At 33.8% G+C, this 25,510-nt stretch overlaps 1 protein-coding gene across 4 annotated transcripts in view; it reads left to right on the top strand.

Annotated features, from left to right (window-relative positions):
- The window catches only part of SLC12A2 (solute carrier family 12 member 2), a 105,737-nt gene extending 82,379 nt beyond the window's left edge, over positions 1 to 23,358 (top strand). For 2 of the 4 annotated variants that reach the window (XM_002744636.6, XM_035290957.3), the window contains 10 exons: positions 112 to 218; positions 3,711 to 3,790; positions 7,981 to 8,106; positions 10,592 to 10,639; positions 12,045 to 12,167; positions 14,600 to 14,711; positions 16,595 to 16,681; positions 17,784 to 17,919; positions 18,228 to 18,295; positions 20,221 to 23,358. In XM_002744636.6, the coding sequence (XP_002744682.2) occupies positions 112 to 218; positions 3,711 to 3,790; positions 7,981 to 8,106; positions 10,592 to 10,639; positions 12,045 to 12,167; positions 14,600 to 14,711; positions 16,595 to 16,681; positions 17,784 to 17,919; positions 18,228 to 18,295; positions 20,221 to 20,356 (1,023 nt within the window). In that variant the 3' untranslated portion in view covers positions 20,357 to 23,358. The remainder of the gene's footprint in view (positions 1 to 111; positions 219 to 3,710; positions 3,791 to 7,980; positions 8,107 to 10,591; positions 10,640 to 12,044; positions 12,168 to 14,599; positions 14,712 to 16,594; positions 16,682 to 17,783; positions 17,920 to 18,227; positions 18,296 to 20,220) is intronic. The other 2 variants (XM_008991590.5, XM_035290958.3) reach the window with 1 other exon arrangement.
- The last annotated feature ends 2,152 nt before the right edge of the window (positions 23,359 to 25,510 follow it).

Raw genomic sequence — 25,510 nt, 5'->3', positions numbered from 1 at the left:
TTGCTAAGAGTGTCTATAGTGGCTGTCAATTTGGAGAACAGTTTTATCAGTTTAGAAAACATTTTGTTGAAAATAGTATATGTATAAAGTTGTATTTACCCTGTGTTTTAGGCTGCTGGTCTTGGTCGTATGAAACCAAACACACTTGTCCTTGGATTTAAGAAAGATTGGTTGCAAGCAGATATGAGGGATGTGGATATGTATATAAACTTATTTCAGTAAGTATCTTTTTAATTCAGTAATTTAGTTCATTGAGAAAATGTTAATTTTAAAAGCTTGCCCTAATTTTTCCTGTTTCTCATGTAGTCTCTTCCGATAGAAATATAAGAACGAAAAGAATCACACAAAACATCTGGACTTTAAATTGATCTTAATCTGTTAACAAATTTTTTATTGATCTTTATTGTCTTTTTACATGCAAGTATATATATACACATACATATGTATGTGTGTGTATATACATGTATGCACTCTGGCTTCTCATTTAAGTTTGTAAGCTTTTTCCTATTCCTACAGCTCTTGCTGAGCAGAGTTCCCAAATGTCACACCAACACTTCCTAAACTATGTCATTATAATATGCTGAGTTTTATCACTGTTGAGTCGTGTTCCACTTCCAAACAAATTTTGCAGTTAATCGTTTGGTTCATTAAGTTATTTACATTTATTTTATTTAAATGTACTTATATGCTTTGTTTTTCTACCACTTTGAAGAGTTAAGTTTGAGTTAACTTCCATTTTTTGGGTTGTCTAGTACAGCAGTCCTCAACCACAGGGACCGGTTTCGTGGAAGACAATTTTTCCACAGACATGGGTGGCAGGGGGGCTGTGGTTTCAGGATGATTCAAGAGCATTACCTTTATTGTGGAGTTTATTTCTATTATTGCATATATCTATCTATCTATCTGTATATATATATAGATATATATTGCATATATAGACTCAATGGGAATCCTGAGCTTGTTTTTCTGCAACTATAGACAGTTCGGTGTGCAGGTGATGGGAGAGAGTTGACGATCATCAGGCATTAGATTCTCATAAGGAGCACGCAACCTAGATTCCTTACACATGCAGTTCATAATAGGGCTCGCACTCCTTTGAGAAACAAATGCCACTGCTGATCTGACAGGGATTGTACCTCAGGTGGTATGCTCGCCTGCCCATGATCACCTTCTGCTGTGCAGTCCTCCTTGTTCCTGACAGGCCCCTACCACTACTGGTCCATGACCTGGGGGTTGGGTATCCCTGATCTAGTGCGTTCTTTTTTATTCTTTTGCTACTTTGTTTTTCTGATTGTATTCTGTTTGTGGATTTTTATGGCTGTATCTGTTTAATGTAATCTACCACATGCTTTTTGAAACTAAGTGAGTTATTTAATAAAAGAATAAAACCTTTTTTTTGCCAGATTTTCTTCTTAATCTTGAAAAGTACTTCTTTTCCTAATATTCTAAGTTTTGCCTAACCGATTTATGTTGTTTATACTGAAGATAAGCATTCAGTCTCCACTATGCCCTAGTTGATTTGTGGAGTAGTTTTTTTCTTGTCCTAAGCACTGGTAAAATAGAACTGTCCCCTTCTTATAATTGTCCTTAAAAAACAAAAACAAAAACAAAAATTTTTATTTGCAAAGTAGCTTTAAGATTAAAGTTTAAGCCCTATTTTCTCTATGAATTTTGATCTGATAACCCTTTACTCACTGGGTTTACTTCCTTACTGGAACTCCTGTTGTGTCTTTGGCTATAACCACATATATTTGCCCATCCCACATATGAGGGTTTTATTAGTGACATTTGAAAAGTCTTTGAGGAAGCAGCTGGATCTCATACTCTGCTTTTTAAATGATCTCTTTATATGGATTAGTAACATATATGATAAACAAGATCTCCCAACTAATTGTTAAATACTTTTAGTAAAATTAAAACTGCTGATTTGTTGTCACTACAGTTAAGCTTTGGGTTTATTAACTTTTTTGTAAGCAGAACCTCATTGTGGCTAGTTCTGTATTCTGTATATATAGGGATTAGGGACAGAAAGATTAAACAATGTGGACCATGAGCCATGAAACCCATGAGCTATGAGCTATGCTTTTTCTCTCTAAAGACCCAAGAGCAGTGAGAATGAATTAATTATCCTAAAAAATACAAAAAGTAACATTTTTACACATTCTTTCATATGCCTGTCCCATTATTAGTTGTAGTTGCTCATAATGGAACACTGGAAGGGGTCTTTCTGACTCTGACCTAGTAGTGATTAAAGTGAGTGAGTGTTCTGAAAGTAGAGTATTACCCTAAACATTACTCTTGTACATCAGACAGCAATTAAAGTATGGGTAAAATACTGCTTTCTGGTTTTAAAAAATAATAGCAGTTACAAAGCAGTGACACTGCTAATTTTTGTGGTACTTCCACTAATGTTTTAGCTGTGATTTTAAATACCTTGTGCAATTGAGGTAAGCTTTATATATTGTGTTTTTATTAACAGTATATTAGATACAGTTAATTAACAGTATATTAGATCTGAAGCTGCAAATCAGTTTTTATAGCTTATAACAAAAACACTTATTTGTTTAATCCAAAGTAAACTTACATTCCCTGGCTTTAAAGAAATTGATTTTGATTTAGTCAATGTATTAACCAATTTTAAAAATACTTATAGTTATTTCTTCTCTAGTATTAATTAGATCTTTCAAGATACAGCTGAGAAAGATTAACATACTATTTAAATTTCTCCAGTGACTCTTTTAGCTTTAGTTAGCTCATCATAGGAATATGGCCAAATTGTCTCTCCATGATTTAAAAACAACAAAAGATATTTTATAACCACATATCATATCCTTAACATTCTTCCATTTGTCAGTAAGAGTAATAACTTATTTTATTAGATTTTAACCTTTTCATTTCATATAGCTATATCTTAATATGTTACTGTTTTTATGGCTACAGTGAATACTTATTACTTGTACAATGAATAATAATAATTAAAGATGAAAGTTAAGCCTGCTACCACTTTGGGAGAACAACATGACATTTGGAATTTAAAATTAGTAGATTTGAAAAAAACTTGGGTTAAAATGAAGATGTATGCTCATAACTGAGATTCTAGGGTTTAAGTCTGGTTTTAAAGCTGTCTTAGATTTTAATGTGTTTTTTGTATGTATAGGATGCACCCATTCATGTTTTTAAAAATGAAAGGGAGAGGTAAATACATATTTGCAGATGTATATAAAATATTTGAACTACTTTCAAACCAGTTTTTTAAAAATTAAAAATTAGGTTAAAATTCCCTCAATCATTTCAGAAATAATTTCTTCATATCCTGCAACCTGCTGTCATTTGCAGTAGCATCTGGGGTGGGTGGGTGGGGGTGTGTGTGTGTTCATGTATTTCTCTTGGTTTTAATGGTATAAGTCCAAATATCCATGTAGTGGCATTCCAGAAGTAGTTTTTCTATAATTTAACCTAGTAGAATAAAAATATTGCTGCTGCTTTAAATGGCAGCTGCAGGTATAATGTTGATACTGCAAAGATCTAAAAAGTAGTTTTCAAGGGTATTACAGAAGAAGAAAATATTGTAGGATTTGAAACTAACATACATATCTCAAGTGATTTTCAAAGCATGTTTTAAAAATTCAGTCATTTAAAGCTGAAAGTAATTTTAGAGATCATCTATTATCTTTATAGAGGATAACACAAATATTGTGTTTTTTTAATAGTGATGCCTTTGACATACAATATGGAGTAGTGGTTATTCGCCTAAAAGAAGGTCTGGATATATCTCATCTTCAAGGGCAAGGTAATTTGTTTGAAATAAGTTTTTAATTTAAAAAATGCAAACCACTCTATTAGAAAATTACTTTCTCACAAACTCTTCATTACTGTTAATAATTACTATGTGTCATGGACTTACTGTATGGCATTTTAAGATCACATTTGGCTCCACTAAAGTTTGTGTTTTCTCTTTGTACCAGCCTGGATGATGGTTAGTGATTATCAATGGAGAGACTAAAATTTAATCCAAAGCATAAGCTTAAGCCAAATTTTTTAAAGACGTAAGTAAAATAGTATTCGGCAAAACTTTTAAATGACCACTAAATCATTAGACATTTTCATATTTATAAAAATATGCTTTATATAGAGTCATCTTGATGATAGAAGCTTACATGTTGTCTTAATGTTCTCTATCTTCAGCAGACCTGATAAATGTTTTTTTAAAAACATTTTTTAATTTAAAAATATTTATAGTTTCACAAGAAGTTGCAAAAAATAGTAGAGAGGTCCACTGTACCCTTCATCCAGTTTCCAATGGTAACATCTTTCCTTATTCTAAGGTACTATGTCCAAGCCAGGAAATTGACACTGGAACAACCCACAGACCTTTTTCAGATTTCAGCAGTTTTACAAACACTTGTGTGTGGTCGTGTAGTTCTGTGGCACTTATTATGTGTTCATTTGTGTAGCCACCGTTGCATCACACTACCCGACTTCAAACTGTACTACAAGGCTACAGTAATCAAAACAGCATAGTACTGGTACCAAAACAGATATGTAGACCAATGGAACAGAACAGAGGCCTCAGAAATAACACCACACACCTACAACCATATATTTGACAGCCCTGACAAAAACAGGCAATGGAGAAAGGATTTCCTATCTAATAAATGGTGCTGGAAAAACTAGCTAGACATATGCAGAAAACTGAAACAGGATCCCTTCCTTACACCTTATACAAAAATCAACTCAAGATGGATTAAAGATTTAAACATAAGACCTAAAACAACACCATAAAAACCTGAGAAGAAAACCTAGGCAGTACCATTCAGGACATAGGCATGGGCAAAGACTTCATGACTAATACACCAAAAGCAATGGCAACAAAAGCCATAATTGACAAATGAGATCTAATTTAACTAAAGAACTCCTTCACAGCAAAGGAAAATATCATCAGAGTGAAGAGACAACCTAAAGAATAGGAGAAAATTTTTGCAGTCTACACATCTGACAAAAGGCTAATATCCAGAATCTACAAATAACTTAGACAAATTTATCGGAAAATTAATAACCCCATCAAAAATGGTTATGAACAGACAGTTCTCAAAAGGAGGCATTTATGTAGCCAACAAACATGAAAAAAAGCTCATTATCACTGGTCATTAGAGAAATGCAAATCAAAACCACATTGAGATACCATTTTGTGCCAGTTAGAATGGTGATCACTAAAAGTCAGAAACAAATGTTGGAGAGGATGTGTAGAAATAGGAAAGCTTTCATACTGTTGGTGGAAGTGTAAATTATTTTGACCATTGTGGAAGACAGTGTAGAGATGCTTCAAGGATCTAGAATCCGAAATACCATTTAACCCAGCAATCCCATTACTGGGTATATACCCAAAATTTATAAGTCATTTTGCTGTAAAGACACATGCACATGTATGTTTATTGTGGCACTGTTCACAACAGCAAAGACTTGGAACCAACCCAAATGCCCATCAATGATAGACTAGATAAAGAAAATGTGGCACATATATACCATGGAATACCATGCAACCATAAAAAAGGATGAGTTCATGTCCTTTGGAGGGACATGGATGAAGCTGGAAATCTCAGCAAACTAACTCAAGAACAAAACCAAAACACCACATGTTCTCACTTATAAGTGGGAGTCGAACAATGAAAACACATGGACAGAGGGAGGGGAATACCACACACCAGGGCCTGTCCGGGTGGGGGTTAGGGGAGGGATAGCATTAGGAGTACCTAATGTAGATGATGGGTTATTGGGTGCAGCCATCCACCATGCCACATGTATACCTGTTTAACAAACCTGTGTGTTCTGCACATGTAACCCAGAACTTAAAGTACAATAAAAAAAAATGTTTTTTCAATGGTGGCCTGTTTCCCAGTGGCTCACCAGGACCCTCTTTGAATGAGATAGAGTCGTCTTAGTGTAAAGACTGGAAGATTTGCCTCTAAGCACTCTAGAAAATTAAAGATTTTACCTTATCTGCAGTACACATTCTTTGTTCTGGAAGCTCTTTTCTAGAGGAAACACCCTTTCACACGTTAATATTAGCTGAACTGGCTGAATTAAATTTACTGAATAAAGATTTTGTTGCAAGCAAAAAAAAAAAGGTACAGTGCTATTCTGTCACTACAGAGGTCTCCCTATGTGCTCCCCCTTTCTACCTCCCACTGTATACTTCTCTCCCGTCATTACTGTATAACTTTTACATATCAAGAATGGTATGTAAATAATTATAAAATAAGATAGTGTGTAACTTTTAAAGCATCTTTGAAAGTGATCTTTCTAAGTAAGGTATAATTACTACGTTTGTCAACTTTATGAAAACTGGCAGGGAGCGGTGGTTCATGCCTATAATCCTACACGTTGAGAGGCTGAGGCAAGTGGATCACCCATGAAACTTTTTATATCCTCTGAAGGTTTTCTGGTAGTTTAAGAAATATCATAAGCTTAAGAAAGTCTACATATCTAACATATTACCCTTACCAGTTAATTAACCAAATCATCAGAAGAAACTAAGCCTAAAAATACATAAGAGGTAACTGCTTCTGTATTTAAACTGTTTAAACTTCCCTCTTTCAGCCCTTTAAAGAGCAGTTTGCAGTTTCAGAAGAAACACTTTGAGGTCTTTATCCGTGTAACCAAAATATGCATTTTCAGCAATCTGGAATAGGTTTGGCAAAATGCTATTTCAGTTATTTCTTGTTGAATCAGAATTGAGGTTTAGAGTACCTGTTCACACAAATAGTAGTGTTCCCTTTCATGTATCACAGTTCGGCAAATAAATTATATATTTCTATCATTTATTGAAGTTTGAATGTGATTGAAACTTTTAAAATTTTCATATATTTATAAGCATTATTATATGTTTTTGAATGCCTTATTATTCATCGTTAAGTTTTAAAACAGGAATTTGACTTGGCATAGGAATTAAGTGCATAGGCATTAGAGTCAGGCAAATCTGCTTTTAAAAATCTCAGTCTTTTCTGTTAGGTGTTTTGTAGCCTGGGCAAATTTGGTGACTCCAAGCCTCAGTTTCCTTATCTGTTAAAATGTGTTTACCTTACAGGTTCGTTGTTAAGATTAAAAAGGAGATTAAAGCCTGTGAGCTCTTAGCAAAGTACTGGCATGTAGTTTTTTTTTCTTCTCTTCATTTGCACAAATAAGTGATGAGGATTTGTGCAAATGAAGAGAAATAAATTGGACAGATTATCAGTTTCATATTATATTTGTCTTTGTGATACATTTTTGTATGATGGAAGCCAAATATTTACTAACTCTGACAAAAAGAGAAAATGAAGAAACTACTTTAAAATGAAGAAATGGTACTTTCACCATTAATTTAGGAAGACTATTTCCTGGTCTTGGTTTTATAGTAGTGGATAGAATTTTTTGGTGTTGTCTGTCATCTTACGTATCTATGAACATTTGTTACATTTTACATTTTTTATGTATGTAACTGACATTCAGAGCAGAATAGATTCACATACTATATATTACTGTCGCCAGATTCTACTGTTCTATGAATTGTACTCATTACTAATTCTTCAGCTCTTAATTCAAATACAGGTTGTATGTCTTTATCGAAAATGCTTGGAACCCGAAGTGTTTCAGAGTCCAGAAGGGGAAGGTTGATTTTGGAATATTTGCATTACACAATACTTACCAGTTGAGCATCTCTAATCCAGAAATCCAGAATCTGAAATGCTACAATTAGCATTTCCTTTGAGAATCATGTGAAGCATCTAAAAAGTTTCAGGTTTTCAAATCAGGGATACTCAACCTGTAACTGAGTTGTGGTTTATGTATTTAAGTGAATAGTCATTTCAAACAAGTTATCATAGTTTTTTAAGTAAGTCATTTATAATAAACATATGTTTTCATAATAGTTTATAAAACCATAATGCCTTATTTAACAGTTAAAATGTGACTTAGATACTATTTTAAATACTTTTATGTCTACAGAAGAATTATTGTCATCACAAGAGAAATCTCCTGGCACCAAGGATGTGGTAGTAAGTGTGGAATATAGTAAAAAATCTGATTTAGATACTTCCAAACCACTCAGTGAAAAACCTGTTAAACAAAAAGGTAATTTTCATTCAAATAATAAGTCTTAGTAATGTTTTAATTTGTGAGACATTTTTAATTATAATATATGTCTTATAAAAAATAACCTGTTCTCAAACTGGTCATTTCTAGTTGGTAAAATTTATGGTTTCAAAAATGGCTGCAGAATGACTAGCTGTTTTAAGGTACTAGAGTAGATCATCAAACAGAAACCATGCCAATTATTTACTAATATGGCCTCTGTGTTTTTATTTATACTTGCTTTAAAGAAAACATTTTAATTCGAAGCATAGCTTAAATCTGAATTTGGAAACAACATGGTAATTATAAAGTAACAGACTCATGAGATTTTCACATAATTTCATCTACAAATATATGTGTCATGTTTGAGAAGGAAAGAGGGATGACTTCCAAATCTTACTCTCCCACCCTCACTCTCCTACCTCTATTCAGTATAGTATCTCCATCTGTCCTATTTTCAGCTGACATGCAACAAGAAAAAAAATCTATGCTGTAAATCATCAAACCATAACATAGTTTTGATTCCTGCAAAATATTTCCCATTATTTTTCTGAAATTGTAACCTTGGACCAATCAATCATGTCTGTGTAGTTTATGTCTTCTATATTACTTAGAAGCAGTAATGTTGCTTTTAATTTTCTTTCCTCCTTATTTACCTTATTGGCTTAGGGTATTAGTAGTTAAAGTTTAGTTGACACCCATTTTCCTTTTCAGTTCTTGGTTGGCTTGATTATAATTTATTTTGTTTTCCCTCAAAATTCTATAAACTGATTCTGATAACTGTTCTTATGTTCTAGCATTTATTTTAGTTTGCAGTATACATTCTTTCATTTCCTTTTTTTTTGTTTCAAACATTCTTTTTCTACAGAATCTGTTAGGAATTAATAGGTGAGGTTTTGATGGGAGGGTAAGAAGTAATACACATCAAGCATATACTCCATGCACCCACATTATAGTGGTTGTTACCCATACATTAGCTAATAATATATGTTATGATCTTATTATTATTTTTATAGAACAGGAAACTGGGTCAGTACATTTCTACTTACCTTTTTATTATAAAAATCTAAATGCCTTTAACTTCCTTTATAATTTTTAAATGTCAAGATTCCCTTGACATTTTCTGAGCTCTTTTAAGCGAATGCAGAATATCAGTAGTTATATTTATAATTTTATCAAAGACAAATTTTATTAAGTATCTTTTTATACAAACAATATTGAATGTATAAAATTAAATATAATTGATTCTTTTTCCATTACAAGTTTAAGAAATTAGCATTTGCTAGGCTGGGCACGGTGGCTCACGCCTATAATCCCAGCACTGAGGTTGGGAGTTCAAGAAATTAGCATTTGCTTTATTTTGTGTTTATTTTCTATGTAGTTAGTTATTCTCAAAGTTAGCAGCATAGATACTACAGAAAAGTTTATACATTTTAAAACATTTTCAGAATTAGAGACATTAGGATGTAGTTATAAGTCCACAGTATTTAGTTGTGTCTGTTTGATTATTGAATTATACAACATGCAAGGAGTCAAAAAGAACACCTTCTAAATACTTTCTGTCAGGCACAGAGCTCAGTGCATTAATACTTGCATTAGTATAACAAGTTTAAGAGGTAGGGACTAATATTCTTTCTACAAAAGAGAAAAGCAAGTTCAGTAACTAAAGCTCACACAGCTAGTAAAACGAGTAGAGGTAAGATTGCAATCTTGCAGTCTTAACTCCAGAGCCCACTGCAGTGTACTCTTTCTTGTCCCAAGTCCAGAGTTTTATATGTCATAAACAAATACTATAATACAAACTTATATTAAGGGAACAAAATAAGATTGGGAAAATGGTTAATGCCTGAAAAATATTTGTAGGTATCTTTAAATATAGATGGATTAATATATGCACACATATATACATACATACATATATAAATTTATGTATTTGAGAAAAATCACTCCTGTATAACCTGGTATTTTATCTAAAGCAAAATACTGCTGTCTCTGATCAAGTTTCTTAATATTTCAAGTGGTGATTAATTTTTTACAAGTAACAAATATCCATTAAATGTTTCTAAAATTGCTCTTCAGTCATTTGCACAGTGATGCAGTGGCATGTTTAAAATTTTTGTATTATCTGCAGTATCAGTTTTTAATGTCATATTTACACTCTATAAGCCACAGTTCAATGTCTTTTCAACTTATTTCAAGTATGAGAGTATAAAAATTTTTTAAATATGCTGAAATTTAAAGAAAAATTTTATAGGAATTAAATTTAGGAGTGTTAGTCATCCTATAGGGGAGGGGTCCCAAATATGTTTGCTTTTTAAAAGCTTCAACGTTCTGCAGAAAATATTAATCTTCAGTCTTGATTATTCTTCAGTGGACTATTATTTCATACTATATTTTGTTTATAAATGTGCTCTAGTTACATTTTCATTATTTTATTAATATAAAGGCAATTAACTTATTTTTGTGTTTTTTAAACATAATCTAGATGAGGAAGAGGATGGCAAGACTCCAACTCAACCACTGTTGAAAAAAGGCAGGCATTTTTCATCATTTTATTTTAATCCCTCTTTCATACTGTAAACTTTTTAACTTCAACCTTATTCCTTTCTTTTTAACCTTTTTGTTTCCATTGTGAGGTGATGTTACAGTTCTATAAATGCAGATTAGAAAAATTATCATTAGTCTAACTAAAGAGTTAAATCTTCCCAGGAAATGGTATTATATCACAGACAAATTCCTTTAAATCATCATAGCATTTCTGAAACATTCAGACCCAGACAGCCAGTATTCTTTTTTTTTTTTTTTTTTTAATTTAAACTGCATGGTTTAGATGATAAGTAGGGACACTGAAGTAGGTTTTATTTGCAGTGTCACTTGCATCCTTTACCGTCAGTTGTACCCAGCCAAGTCCTCAATTTTGATACTAATGTATTTTTCATTTCAAAAATTACAATATTTCTCACAGTCATGCTGCGTTTGGGAGATACACAGTCATGTCAACATACATGAATTTTATGAGAAGGAGATAGAGGTGAGAGTTATGGAGCAGTGTGGTTTGGTAGCCATTTTATTTCATCGTGCAAAATCATTTGTCATGTTTGCATATATCACAGCAGCATGAAAAGTGACATTCTACAAAAGTGATCAGATGTCCTTGTATGGATTTCTGCTTTTAAAATTTTGGTGTAGGAGTTTCATGATAGTCATTTGCTTGCTCACGGAATCAGTGCTGTTTTTTGTTTTGTTTTAACTCCTGGGAATATAAATGGGAACTCCTTGGTGTATTGTTCTCAGGCCTGCAGCAAATGGGTGCCCTTCCAAGGAGTTCCCACCATCTTTCTGTGGTTCAGAGAAAGATGTGGTTATATGGCTTTAGAATTGGATGTCACATATTAGGGACAAAACATAGGTAAACATGAGTGAGTCTTTCCTTAGACTAAGGTTTCACTGATAATTGTAAGAATATGTTAGTATGTCTTCAACTCCCATCTTTCATTTATGTTACAAATAACAAATTTGTCTTTTAAAAAGTTTTGAGCTTTAAATTATTGAGATATACCAAAGAAATAGTTTCACAGAACAGGTGTAAACTTGATGTGTCCAGTTAGACTAAAACAGCTTTTCAAAAAAACACAAAATCTAGAGTCCAGTATAATTTTTTTGATTGATGTTTATGATTCTCTTACATTCATTCAGAATACTTGAATATATTAGTAATTAGGCAGATAATTTTGATTGGTTTAGCTATTGTAAAGAGTTACTTCTCTGTGGCCGTTTATAAAGTATAGTATTATTATACTGAAAGCTTATGGTAGATGACATATGCAATTGCCTGTATTATAAACATCTGAATACAAAAATTAGGAAACAACAGGAATTCAGCAAAGGGCTTTTAACATTTACTTTCCTTACATTTTATTTTTTGCTTAATCCTTTAGAATCCAAAGGCCCTATTGTGCCTTTAAATGTAGCTGACCAAAAGCTTCTTGAAGCTAGTACCCAGTTTCAGAAAAAACAAGGAAAGAATACTATTGACGTCTGGTGGCTTTTTGATGATGGAGGTAAGGTTGTTAATTTTTAAAAATGATTTTAAATATACTGATATTGTGAGAATAGTAGGAAATGGTATGCATTCTTTACCCATAGAGCCCATTCAAATTTTGCCAGCATTCCCAAAAGTAAAAGGATTAATTTCAGAATCAGACACAGCATTTAGTTGTCTGGTCCCTTCAGTATCCTTAACGCAGAGTTTCATGACCTCAGCATTTTTTTTTTGAGACGGAGTTTTGCTCTTGTTACCCAGGCTGGAGTGCAAGGGCACGATCTCGACTACCACAACCTCCGCCTCCTGGGTTCAGGCAATTCTCCTGCCTCAGCCTCCTGAGTAGCTGGGATTACAGGCACGAGCCACCATGCCCAGCTAATTTTTTGTATTTTTAGTAGAGACGGGGTTTCACCATGTTGACCAGGATGGTCTCGATCTGTTGACCTCGTGATCCACCCGCCTCGGCCTCCCAAAGTGCTGGGATTACAGGCTTGAGCCACTGTGCCCGGCCCAGCATTTTTTTTAAGTGTTGTCAACCTTTTTGTTGACTGTCACCCAATATGAAGTGCTATTTAATGTTTTATTTATGTATTTATTTATTTATTATAAGACGGAGTTTCATTCTTACTGCCCAGGCTGGAGTGCAATAGTACAATCTCAGTTCACCGCAACCTCCGCCTTCCAGGTTTGAGTGATTCTCCTGCCTCAGCCTCCCGAGTAGCTGACATTACAGGCATGTGCCACCAAGCCTAGCTAGTTTTGTATTTTTAGTAGAAACGGGGTTGCTCCATGTTGGTCAGGCAGGTCTTGAACTCCCAAAGGGCTGGGATTACAGGTGTGAGCCACGTGCTTGGCCTAATGTTTTATTATCATTAGTTTTAGGTTATCTATCTTTGGCAGAAATATCACAGAGGTAATGCTGTGCTCTTCTGTCTACATCTCCTCAGATGGCACAGGATATTGATTTGTCCCATCACTGGTGAAATTAAGTTTAATTATTGTGTACTATGGTTTTTGCCAGGTTTATTCACTGTAAAGTTATCTTCCACCCACCTTTATAATTATAGGTATTGGGGATGGCACAGGGGAGTTACTCTGAGACCATGTAAATACACCATTCTTCTTGCAGCCTTCATCACTATCTTTACCATCCATTGATGTTTCCCTGAATTTATTGTTGTGGTTGTCAAATGATGATTTTACAATTCCAACACTTCTTCCTCATTTATTAGTTGACATTTTATTGAAAGGAAGAGCTTTCTCTTTATATCTATCAGTGTGGACTCATTGATTTCTATTTTATTGATATTCAATGGGTTATGTATTAGACTACTCTTATTTCTTTGAATAAATACCTGAAACTGCATAGTTTATTAAAAAAAAGAGGTTTAATCAGCAGATGATTCTGCAGGATGCACAAGCATGGTGCTGACATCACTTAGCTTCTGGATAGGCCTCAGGGAGCTTTTACTTATGGCAGAAGGCAAAGCAAAACCAGGCACATCACATGATGAAAGCAGGAATGAGAGAGACATAGAGAGGAGACAGATATGCCACATACTTTTAAATGATCCAGTCTCATGAGAACTATCACAAAGCACCAAAACTTGAAGGACCCACCACCATGATCCAAGATCCAAACACCTCCCACTAAGCTCCACCTTCAGGATTGGGGATTAATTACAATTCATCATGAGATTTGGGCAGGGTCTAATATCCAAAATATGCCAGGATATAATTTGTTACTTTTATTTGGTTTGATGTTCCAGTTGTCCCATATTTTACCAGCAGCATGCTCCTTACGCTGATTTGTTTCCATTTATCATGTCCCAGTCATTTTTTGAGTTATTTTCTGACCAAGAAGATGTTCCAGGCTTGGTTTTACGGTTTTGCACTTCATAGCCACAAGAGTAACCCTTGATCCAAGGAATGCTGATTCCTTTTACTGAACAGTAGTGTTTAGAAACAAAGATCAGGGCATTACATATGCTTGTGGCTACTAGAGTGTCACTGCTCCCGGGGCTTCTCAATGTATGGAGCCAGGCACTCCATGAAATGTGTGTGTGGAGACATAAATGACGATCAAAACCAATTTCAGTCCAGCTTCTCCCTTTTTGTATTTCTCACTCAAGTGTTAAACACAGCTCCCACTAAGGTCTATAAATAACACTTAATTTTCTCAATCTTGTTGTATGTGACTAGTCTCCTGACTTTACTAGGCCACTATCCCATTTGGCTGTCTTCCTTGAATGATCTCAGACTCCATTAGGAGTCCCTTCTTGCTCAGGTCTGCTAATGGCCTTTTGACTGAATTATCAAGGAAGGACAGAAAGAAGAATTTTGTTTATGGAGTTGTAGTAAACATTTTTCTCAAGAGTAAATTGAATTAATGTTCTTGATTAAGAAACTAGCATTTACCAAATGATTTATTATATTTTTATAATTCAGGTTTGACCTTACTGATACCTTACCTTCTGACTACCAAGAAAAAATGGAAAGACTGTAAGATCAGAGTATTCATTGGTGGAAAGATAAACAGAATAGACCATGACCGGAGAGCGTAAGTTTATTTCACATTGAAGGGCATTAATCTAGTAGCACTTCATTGCTGCAGTATAACTTTGATAAGACAAAAATTGGACAACTCAGGAAATGTCTAATGTTGCTTTTTTTTTTACTGAAGTTAAAAATTTTAGTTAAATATAACCTTGTTCTTTTCAGTGTTCATGTTTAGTAGATACCTAATTTTACTTAGATGTAATTTTTTTAACATGTTAGCATTTTAGAAGGTCCTTCTTAAATGCTTGTAACATTAAAATGCTAAGCAACATTTTTCTTTTAATCAAGGGAGAAGGTGCACAAACATTACATATTTATATATGCGGTACATTATGTTGTAGACTTCTGGACAACAAAATGCAGAATGCCATTGTCATCCATTGTATTCCTTTTGTCTGTACTGTCACAATTCTAGTTTGTTTCAGTTATTTCTCTCCTGCTTTCTAAATACACTTGTTTTATCTTTGCTCTATAACGAATATATTATACAGAGTACATAAATATGCATAATCTTTGACCTAATGTGTATATTATATACATTATGGGTCAAAGGTATGACATGGGTACTTAGAAGAATTGAAACCCAGTTTTATTTTCAGAAAGCAGAATTTTGACCGTATCATTCCTCTACCCAAAATACTTTAACAACTTCTCTGCTACCTGCCATAGAAAATCTAATTGTTACAATGTAGTAGTCAAGACCCTTGACAATCTGTCTTGTCATTCATTTTCTATTCTTCTATTTCCCCCAGTATGCCTTACACTTAGTACACTTTTCCATTTGCTCTAAACATGCATGTGACTTCAGGCTTTTTACTCTTTTGCCTACTCTCATCTCTCTACTGTAAATATCTCTTCAATTGCCTCTCCTTTTATCTGTTTACTGCATGCTTTAAAATCCAGATCAGTTCTTCATAGTGCCTTCCCTGTTTTTCCCCACTTACCTCCCCACCAATCTAGTTGTGTTTCTTTCCGGAATTACAATATACTTGATGCCTACCACTCATCACATTCTGGCTGGTATTATTTTCTTAAATTTGAGTTTTGTGGGCACTGTAATGTTTAGCATGTTTTATAATAGGCACTTAGTAGATAGATCCTGGAATTCAACTAGGTGTTTATTCATTTCAAATAGTGAATTATGCAAGAAATACTAGTAATAAATTTAATAGTTAAAGCTGTAGCACATCTGTTTTCTCATATCTCAGTTTAAAAGCATTTTTTATTACAAGTAAAATTGCATTTTGCTAATTTCTTTTTGTGTGTATGTGCACTTCAATTTTTCTGTTGTTGCCACCAATGTTTGATTGTCAACTATGGCTTCAGAAAGGTATTTACTGAAAAATCAGGCTTGTTGATGCTGCTTTTCTATGTTCTATCCCAGTTCCCTCCTCCCCCATGATGCTATGAACTTAATCTGCCATCAGCTATATCTTCAGTATGGCCCATAGGTTATATTCGGGCCCTGAAATAAGCATTTTTCTTGGATGAAAGAATAATCCAAAAATAAATCTTCTTGGATGAAAGAATAATCCACAAATAATCCAAAACTAGTCTACTAATTTTTATTGAAATCTGTGTACTTGTCAGTGTAATTTGACTAAAATTAACTTAAGAAACATTAGCTGCCATTTAAATCTCATTATTAATGTCTTTCTTTGTCCATTACTCAGTACAAAGGAGAGATTCAGAGAAAGTAAAAGAATGTAACAGTAGTCTCTACTCATGAATTTAAGTCTACTTTGTAAATGAATGGTGTAAATTAATTCAAACGGACATTGTTATGGACATGATAGACTGACTTTTTCTATAAATCATGCTTTTCAGATATATGGATTCTGAATAAAAATACTTGTATCTTAATTCTATTTATTCTTCTTGTAGGATGGCTACTTTGCTTAGCAAGTTCCGGATAGACTTCTCTGATATTATGGTCCTAGGAGATATCAATACCAAACCAAAGAAAGAAAAGTAAGTTACTTTACAAATTTCTGATGCTTTTATAGATGGCATACTCAGACACAGATTCTGGTAATTACTCTGGTAATTAACCCTGAGATTTTTTTTTCCCTGCTATTAATTACATGTGAAGTCAGTATTTTAAAAATCTAGTATTGATAGTTGGCATGCATGTAGCAGATATTAAACAAAATCTAAAGAGTTTTCAATATTCAGAGAGGATTTCAGTTACAGCTTTACAGTTTGTAAGGTTGTAATAAGGGTGGGGTTGCTTCTATTGTAAAACAGTGTATACCAGGTGCTTCACACTAGATTTGATACTGAATCTATGTTTTTCATGTTCATAGAGGATTAGAATGCCATTTATATTATTTTACTGGTAAGTGTATTTCAATGTAGAAATTAATTTTGCATTTTCTTAAATCTTTAGTGTCCTTTCCCCTTCAAAATATTCTAGTACATTTTTTTTACACTACTTTTATTCATTGATAACTGGGAAAACCTTTGGGTGTTTTGAGCAGAGGAGTAACACAATTTGACTTATTGCTCAAAGGGATCATTTTGGGTACTATGGTAAAATTTATTTAGGTTGAGAGAAAATTGCCATAGTGGTAGAGGTTAGATACAAGGAGATCAGCTTTAGCAGTTAAAAGTGGAATTTTATTACAGGTTGGAGATTTCTAATCCCAAGTGCTTGGGACCAACCACAGGTGTTTCAGATTTCAGATTATTTTTATTTTGAAATATTTTCATTATACATGCTGGTTTAGCATCCCTAATCCAAAATTCAGAAATTCAGAATGCTCCAGTGAACATTTCCATTGAACATCATATTGATGCTTAGAAGGTTTCAGATTATGAAGCATTTTGGATTTTAAAATAGGGATGCAGAATCTATATCGTCCATGTGGGTTCTAATTTTCTCATCAGTTTGAGAGACTAGAAATAGCCATTTTCAAAATAAATTCCCAAAGTGATATTATTGTTGGGGTATGGAGAGAAGCATAATAAATGAGAGGCACTAACTTTGTAAGTTATAATTTAGTATTTAAGATTCTGCTGTTATGTAACTTAAAATAAGATTAGTTGTCACTATTCTCTCTGTTTTTTAAAGTATTGTAGCTTTTGAGGAAATGATTGAGCCATACAGACTTCATGAAGATGATAAAGAGCAAGATATTGCAGATAAAATGAAAGAAGATGAACCATGGCGAATAACGGATAATGAGCTTGAACTTTATAAGACCAAGGTATTCTCTCTCTTCTGCTTCCTTGTCATTAATCTTTTATAGTATAATTTTTAATTTTTAAAAATACTTCCGACATAAAAACTAGGAACTTCAATTTGATATGGGAGGGGTCAGTTGTATAAATGAACTCTACCTTAACTTAGATTTATATGAGATTAGTGGAAAGCATTTTTAAAAAATAGAGAACAGATATTTTTATTACACTAAAATTCATGTGAGTTTCTTTTTAATTCCTTGTAGTTTTATGGACCATGCTGAATTCTAATTTCCATAGGGTCTAGGAATGACTTTGTCCTGTTTCATTTCAGACATACCGGCAGATCAGGTTAAATGAATTATTAAAGGAACATTCAAGCACAGCTAATATTATTGTCATGTAAGTAATATCTTTATAAAGATTTTCTTGCTAATTTCTGATAATATGCTTTGAATTAATTTCTGTTCCAACTACATATCTGTGTGACACCCATATTGACTTAATGGTTATCAGGAGGGAAAAACAAACTTGTAAAAATATACTATGCTTTAAGCATGTGGAGAAAGTCAAAAACTTTAAGTTTATATGAATCCCAAGTAATTTTTATATCAGGAAAGGTTATATTGGAACCTTTTGTTTACCCTTCTACTCACCTTTTCAAAATTCCTTATCTTGGTGAACACAGCAGCATAGCCATTAAGCATGTATGGGATAGGAGGATCCTACGTTAAAATTTGTACCCCGGACAGCTTCCTCTTGAAAATAACCCCAAAAAAAGTTATTTGGAAGATTAAATTTGAATAGTGATTTCTATCTGTATTCCCATTCTTATGTTTCCCAAACACAAATTTGTATATACAGACACATTGTCCTTGAGTTAAATACAGATGCTGAATGTCTATTTTGGCTTTTCCTCTATTAAACAACAGTAGATATTCTTTGAACCCACATTTTCTCAGTTCTGGAGCCTGTGTCCTTAGGAAACCTCAGGCCTCCCCCCCCACACACACAAATAATGAAAAAAACTACCAAAAGATTGTTAGTTTAACAACAAACGTTTAATATATCAGAAACTTTCAAGTTTTGCTGATGATAATGAAATACCTGTAATGGAAGAGACATTACAACATTGAAATTTAGAGAAAAACTTTTTAACAGCAACTGGTCACTGCTACTACCATTCATAAATAGAAATTAAAACTGAGACTGGGTGTGGTGGCTCACACTTGTAATCCCAGCACTTTGGCAGGCCGAGGTGGCTGGATCACAAGATCAGGAGTTCAAGACCAGCCTGCCAACATAGTGAGACCCTGTCTCTACTAAAAATACAAAGAATTGCTGGGCCTGGTGGCAGGCACCTGTAATCCTAGCTACTTCGGAGGCTGAGGCAGGGGAATCGCTTGAACCTGGGAGGCAGAGGTTGCAGTGAGCGGAGATCATGCCACTGTACTCCAGCCTGGGTGACAGTGGGAGACTCCATCTCAAAAAAATTAAAACTGAGCTAAGAGAAGATAAAAATTGCATTTATCCATATATAGCTTCTGTTTTTTAAATTTTGATAGTAAACATACCTTTCACCTAAAAGAATTCTATTCTTTTGGAGAAGGGGAAATCTTGGATTTAGTGTTAGATACCGAATGTACTCTGGTTCATAGAAATATTTATTTACTGTTCTTATCAACAAATTTTTAAAAGTCTTTTGTTGAAAGATTAGAGTCTTGTATATCCACATGTATGGTGGTGGTACCATAATATTATAATACTGTATGTTAAGCTGGGCATGGTGGTGTGCACCTGTAGTCTTGGCTACATGGGAGGCTAAGGTGAGAGGACTGCTTGAGCCCTGGAGTTTTGAGTTCAACTTGGCAATGTATTGAGACCCCCATCTCTCTAAAAAAAAAAAAAAAAAAAAGAAAAAACATATTTTTACTGTATCATTTCTATATTTAGATATATAAATGCTTACCATCATGTTACAGTTGCCTGTGGTATTCAGTACAGTCATGTATTGTACAGGTTTGTAGCCTAGGAGCAACAGGCTATGTCATAGCCTAGACGTGTAGTAGACTACACAATCTACTTTGTGTAAGTACTCCCCTGATGTTTTCACAAGGGCAAAATTGCCTAACAATAAGTTCTAAGAAATGTGTGTCCATTGCTAAGGAACACGACTGTAGTTGTTATTCTATATCCAGAATCCTCACTTAGAAATATTCTGTAATTATAGTAATTTCTAGTTACTGTAATCTACTTTATAAACTTTGCTACATTTTATTTTGTAAATGTATTGCTCAGGTTTTTTTTCTCTCTCTTTTTGATATCAGGAGTCTCCCAGTTGCACGGAAAGGTGCCGTGTCTAGTGCGCTCTACATGGCATGGTTAGAAGCTCTATCTAAGGACCTACCACCAATCCTCCTAGTTCGTGGGAATCATCAGAGTGTCCTTACCTTCTATTCATAAATGTTCTATACAGTGGACAGCCCTCCAGAATGGTACTTCAGTGCCTAATGTAGTAACTGAAATCTTCGATGACACATTAACATCACAATGGCAAATGGTGACTTTTCTTTCACGATTTCATTAATTTGAAAGCACACAGGAAAGTTGCTCCATTGATATGTGTATGGAGACTTCAGTTTTAGTCAAATTTCATATCTCAGTCTTAATGAATGGTGATTCTTCTCTATTGAACTGAAGTTTGTGAGAGTAGACTTTTCCTTTGCTACTTGAATAGCAATAAAAGTATGTTACTTTTTGATTGATGAAAGGAGTACAAAAAGCCTTTAGCCTCGAGGTGCCTTTTGAAATTAACCAAATTTCATCCATATATCCTCTTTTATAAATTTATAGAATGGCAAACTTTGCCTTCAACTATCGTTTTTATTTCTAGTCTCTTCCACTTTAAAACAAAATGAGCACTGCTTGTCTTCTTTCATTGACCATTTAATGTTGGGTACTGTATGTGTTTTGTTACTTTTGTAAATGTATCTGTTAGATATTAAAGGTGAGAATTAGGGCAGATTAATGAAAAATGGGGAAGGGGAGATGGTAACCAAAAGTGACCCCACGGTAAGGTTTATATGAGTATTTGTAAATATAGAGCTATAAAAATATAGGCCCCCAAATACCTTTTAACCCCTCTGATTGGCTGTTATTTCTTGAAACCTTAGGGAAGATTGAAGATTTATCCCATACTAATTTCTGTATTCCATGCTGAAAAATCACGTCATTCTTTAAACAAAAATACTCAAGATCATTCATATTTATTTGGAGAGAAAACTGTCCTAATTTAGAATTTCCCTCAAATCTGAGGGACTTTTAAGAAATGCTAACAGATTTTTCTGGAGGAAATTTAGACCAAGCAATGTCATTTAATAGAATATTTCAATAAACACTAAGTGGAATTTCAGTATACTGTACTATCCTTTACAGGTCATTAAAATAATGTTTCATCAAATGGTTAAATGGACCACTGGTTTCTTAGAGAAATGTTTTTAGGTTTAATTCATTCAATTGTCAAGTACACTTAGTCTTAATACACTCAGGTTTGAACATATTATTCTGAACATTAAAATTTAATCCATTCTTAATACTTTAAAACTTTTGTGTTGAGAAAAACTGCCAGTTTGTGCTTTTGAAGTGTCTGTTTTGACATCATAGTCTACTAGTACAATTTTGACAGTGCATATGTACTGTTACTAAAAGCTCTATATAAAATTATTAATGTGAAGTTTTTTCATTTATTATTCAAGGAAGGATTTCCTGAAAACATTTCAAGGGATTATGTCTACATATTTGTATATGTGTGTGTATATGTATATGCATACACAGATGCACATGTGTATATATAATGAAATTTATGTTGCTGGTATTTTGCATTTTAAAATAATCAAGATTCATTAGGCAAACCTTCTGTTTTAGTAAACATAAGTTCAAAATCAGATTAACAGATACAGGTTTCATAGAACAAAGGTGATCATTTGAAGGGCATTCTGTAATTTCACACAGTTATCATCCAGTTAGAAAATGGAGAATACTTCACCTGAAGTACTGTTAAGTGGGTTAATTGATATGTTTCAGTGGTAGAGGATATATGCAGGTTTTCATGAATCTTTTTTTGAGACAGAATCTCTTTTGCCAGGCTGGAGTGCAATGGCACAATCTCGACTCACTTCAGCCTCCACCTTCCGGGTTCAAGTGATTCTCCTGTTTCAGCCTTTCAAGTAGCTGGGACTACAGGCACATGCCAACACACCCAGCTGATTTTTGTATTTTTAGTAGGGATGGGCTTTCACTATTTTGGCCAGGATGGTCTTGACATCTTGACGTTGTGATCCACCCATCTCGGCCTTCCAAAGTGCTGGGATTACAGGTGTGAGCCACCACACCCAGTAGTTTTCATGAATCTTGAATAGACATCTATAACATTATTATTATTTTCAATGGTGTGCAGCATTTTTGCTGCATGAGTATGAACTAAGTATAGAGCTCTAGATAGCTTGAATTCAGAATATTAAGAAAATGAAGTAACTGATTTTCTAAAAAAAAAATTTCTACCTTATAACTCAGCATTGTTTTCAAACACTGCAGGTTTTGCAATGTTTGGGGGGAAATACAGTAGAAATATTCAGTAGACAATATGTGTGAACTTTAAAAATGGATAATAGGGCATGGACTGAGTGCTGCTGTCTTGAAATGTGCACAGGTACACTTACCTTTCTTTTTCAAGTTTTTCCCATTCAGGCAAACAACATTGTAATCTGTACTGCAGGAACCAAATGTCATGCATCATACATGTGTGTATAAAGTACATAAAATATATCTACATATGCATAATGTGGGATGGGTAATACTATCTGTGAAATAATTTAAGAAACTTTTCACTTAAAAAAAAATACATTGCTTTCACTTAACACTAGACACCAGGTCAAAAATTTTCAAGGTTGTTACAGTACTCTGATAAATTTCAGCAATTCTTAGAGATGCTAGCTAGTGTTGAAGCTAAAATAGCTTTATGCTGAATTTTGATTTTTATGCCAAATTTTTTTTAGTTCTAATCATGGGTGATAGCTTGGAAGTAAATAATTATGCCATGGCATTTGACAGTTCATTATTCCTATAAGTAAGAAATAAGTTTAGAGAGAATGGTGGTATTAAGCTGATTATTAACAGTTACTGAAATCAAATATTTATTTGTTACATTATTTTATTTGTACTTTAGGTTTCCTTTTACATTCTTTTTATATGCTTTCTGACATTACATATTTTTTAAGACTATGGAAATAATTTAAAGATTTGAGCTCTGGTGGATGATTATCTGCTAAGTTCGAAAATGTAATATTTTGATAATACTGTACTATAACTGTCACACAAATGCTTTTCTAATGTTTTAATCTTGAGTATTGCAGTTGCTGCTTTGTACAGAGGTTACTGCAATAAAGGAAGTGGATTCATTAAAACTACTTAATGTCCATTCTTATTTTTATCTGTTTTGTAAGTCTTTGCCAACGTTGTGGTTTTTATCTCATTTAGATAACTATTACTTCATTTGTGTCTGAATTTTTTAAATAGCTGTTACCTTACTATTCATGCCCTCAAAAAGTTGTTTGAAATCATTCACTATACCTAAGTCTCTGGAATAATCACTCTTCATATTGACAGTGTGACCTGAACCATCTAGATGTGGCACATTATGGTCTTTCTTTTTTAAGTGACCTGGCTTTTCTGATTCTGTTTTATCTTTGGGCCAATCTCCTTTGTGAATGAAGAAACTAGAAGATTAAAAGGGATTCATAGTCCCTAAATATAATCTGTTTCTTTCCTTCCAAAGATTTTTGTCTAAGCTCATTTGGAGTTTTAGAAAGCATTCTCACTTTCTCATTTGAACATCACTGTAGGTGTGATATATATGCAGGACAATTATTTATCTCTTTTACTCTTGAGAAAGCAGCTTGGAGCAGTTTAGGGAGTTTTCCAAGGTCCTGTGGTAAATCAAGGAAGGATGTTGGTATAGAGCCCAGGTCTTTCATCTCCAGGAATTTCCTCATTATGCATTCACTGCTGGTTGATCCATAAGATAAGATGGCTGGGATAGATTGGTCCATTTCCAAATTACTCACCCCTGTCTGCCCAGCAAATATGTGTTAAGGTAATGCAAATTATAGTTAAAAATATAGATTGGCTACAGGGTGCCGTAAGAGGTTTGAAACAAATTGTAAATATCCATTTTTTTGATTTGTTGTCTTTCTTATTCTCAAGTCACTACTGAGGCCAGTTTACTCACTTACTCGGAAAGCTAAAAGAGAATTTAAAGGCAATTAAGTTTGTGACATTTTCTAATATCAGACCATACAATAGGTTTTACAACAGGAACACCATTCATCTTTGAGCCAGAAGGTTTTTGTTGTTTGTTCACCAGGAAAAAAAGATAAATACATTTGATATGCTTCCCTGTTTATGTGCCTATAGGAAGTTTATAGGGTCAGAGGAAATAGATGGCAGTTTAATGTTTAAGTTTTGGGGTAAAGATGGTACAAGTTCTAGGATATGCTCAATAGAGAGTACTACATAGTTTATCTAGTTCAATAATAAATGGAGTGTCAAGTCAATGGGTTAACCAACTTGACATACGTTTTTTGGTAGAGTACTCAAATACCTAAGGATCTAAGTCTCATTGTCCTTTATGGAATCTGGTGGCAATGGTCATGGACCTGTTTTACCTATGTGATGGGCATTTAACATGGTCTATTAAATGATATCATTAAGAACCTCAGCCCATTTTTTTTCTCCTTGAATGTACCATTTAATTTTGTCTTAGACAAGGTAAAAGTTTGAAACTATTAGGGAAGATATAAATGCTGCTTCATTTGTCCCCTCCTGCTGTGCAGCCTTCCTTGTGGCTGCTGTCCTCACAGATCAGGAACTCATTCCCCAAAATGAGCGTGTACTATTAACACACATCCTTTGTTCCACTATTCTAGGATATAAATACAAATTACCAGTATATTCTACCCACAGCTACAAATGAAAATAAGCTTACTTTTTTGATCCACAAAACAGGGTTAGCATCCATGGGTATTGAATGCAGAAACCTGAGTAAATACTCGTCAGAATTTTGTTAGAATACTGCCAAAGCTTTTGAGGTAGAGAATTTCGGAGATTTTATCCTGGAAGAGTTAACTTTGTCTGAAGAAAGGAAGCAGTTTATAGGATGATTTTATATCTAGCCGTCATATCTCTAAGATATACCAAAAAAGACAGTTTTAAAAGTAAGTAGGCAGTGTTCATATTTATTTACATAAGGTACACATAAAGGTGTATAACTACTAAAAGATACTACATTTGCTCTTTTACATTCTAACTTAAGCTTCAGTTGAGCCATTTTCCAAGGAAGTCACAGTTAGAAAAGGAGCAATCTGTAGGCATTTATTTGAATAACCAAAAAGTCACAGGTTATTTTTAACTTTACAACATTTTTGTTTAAGCCATGAAAACTGTCCTCTGAGTTCCTAAGAAATGTTACTATTCAAGAAATTTAGATGATGACAAGGACAGTTTGGGAAGGAGGTGGCTGGTGGCAGTGAGATGGAAAATTATGCTCCAAGAAGAGGTTTA

This window comes from Callithrix jacchus, chromosome 2, assembly GCF_049354715.1.
Source record: "Callithrix jacchus isolate 240 chromosome 2, calJac240_pri, whole genome shotgun sequence".
Classification (NCBI taxonomy): domain Eukaryota; kingdom Metazoa; phylum Chordata; class Mammalia; order Primates; family Cebidae; genus Callithrix; species Callithrix jacchus.
This window is presented reverse-complemented; position numbering and strand designations above follow the sequence as displayed.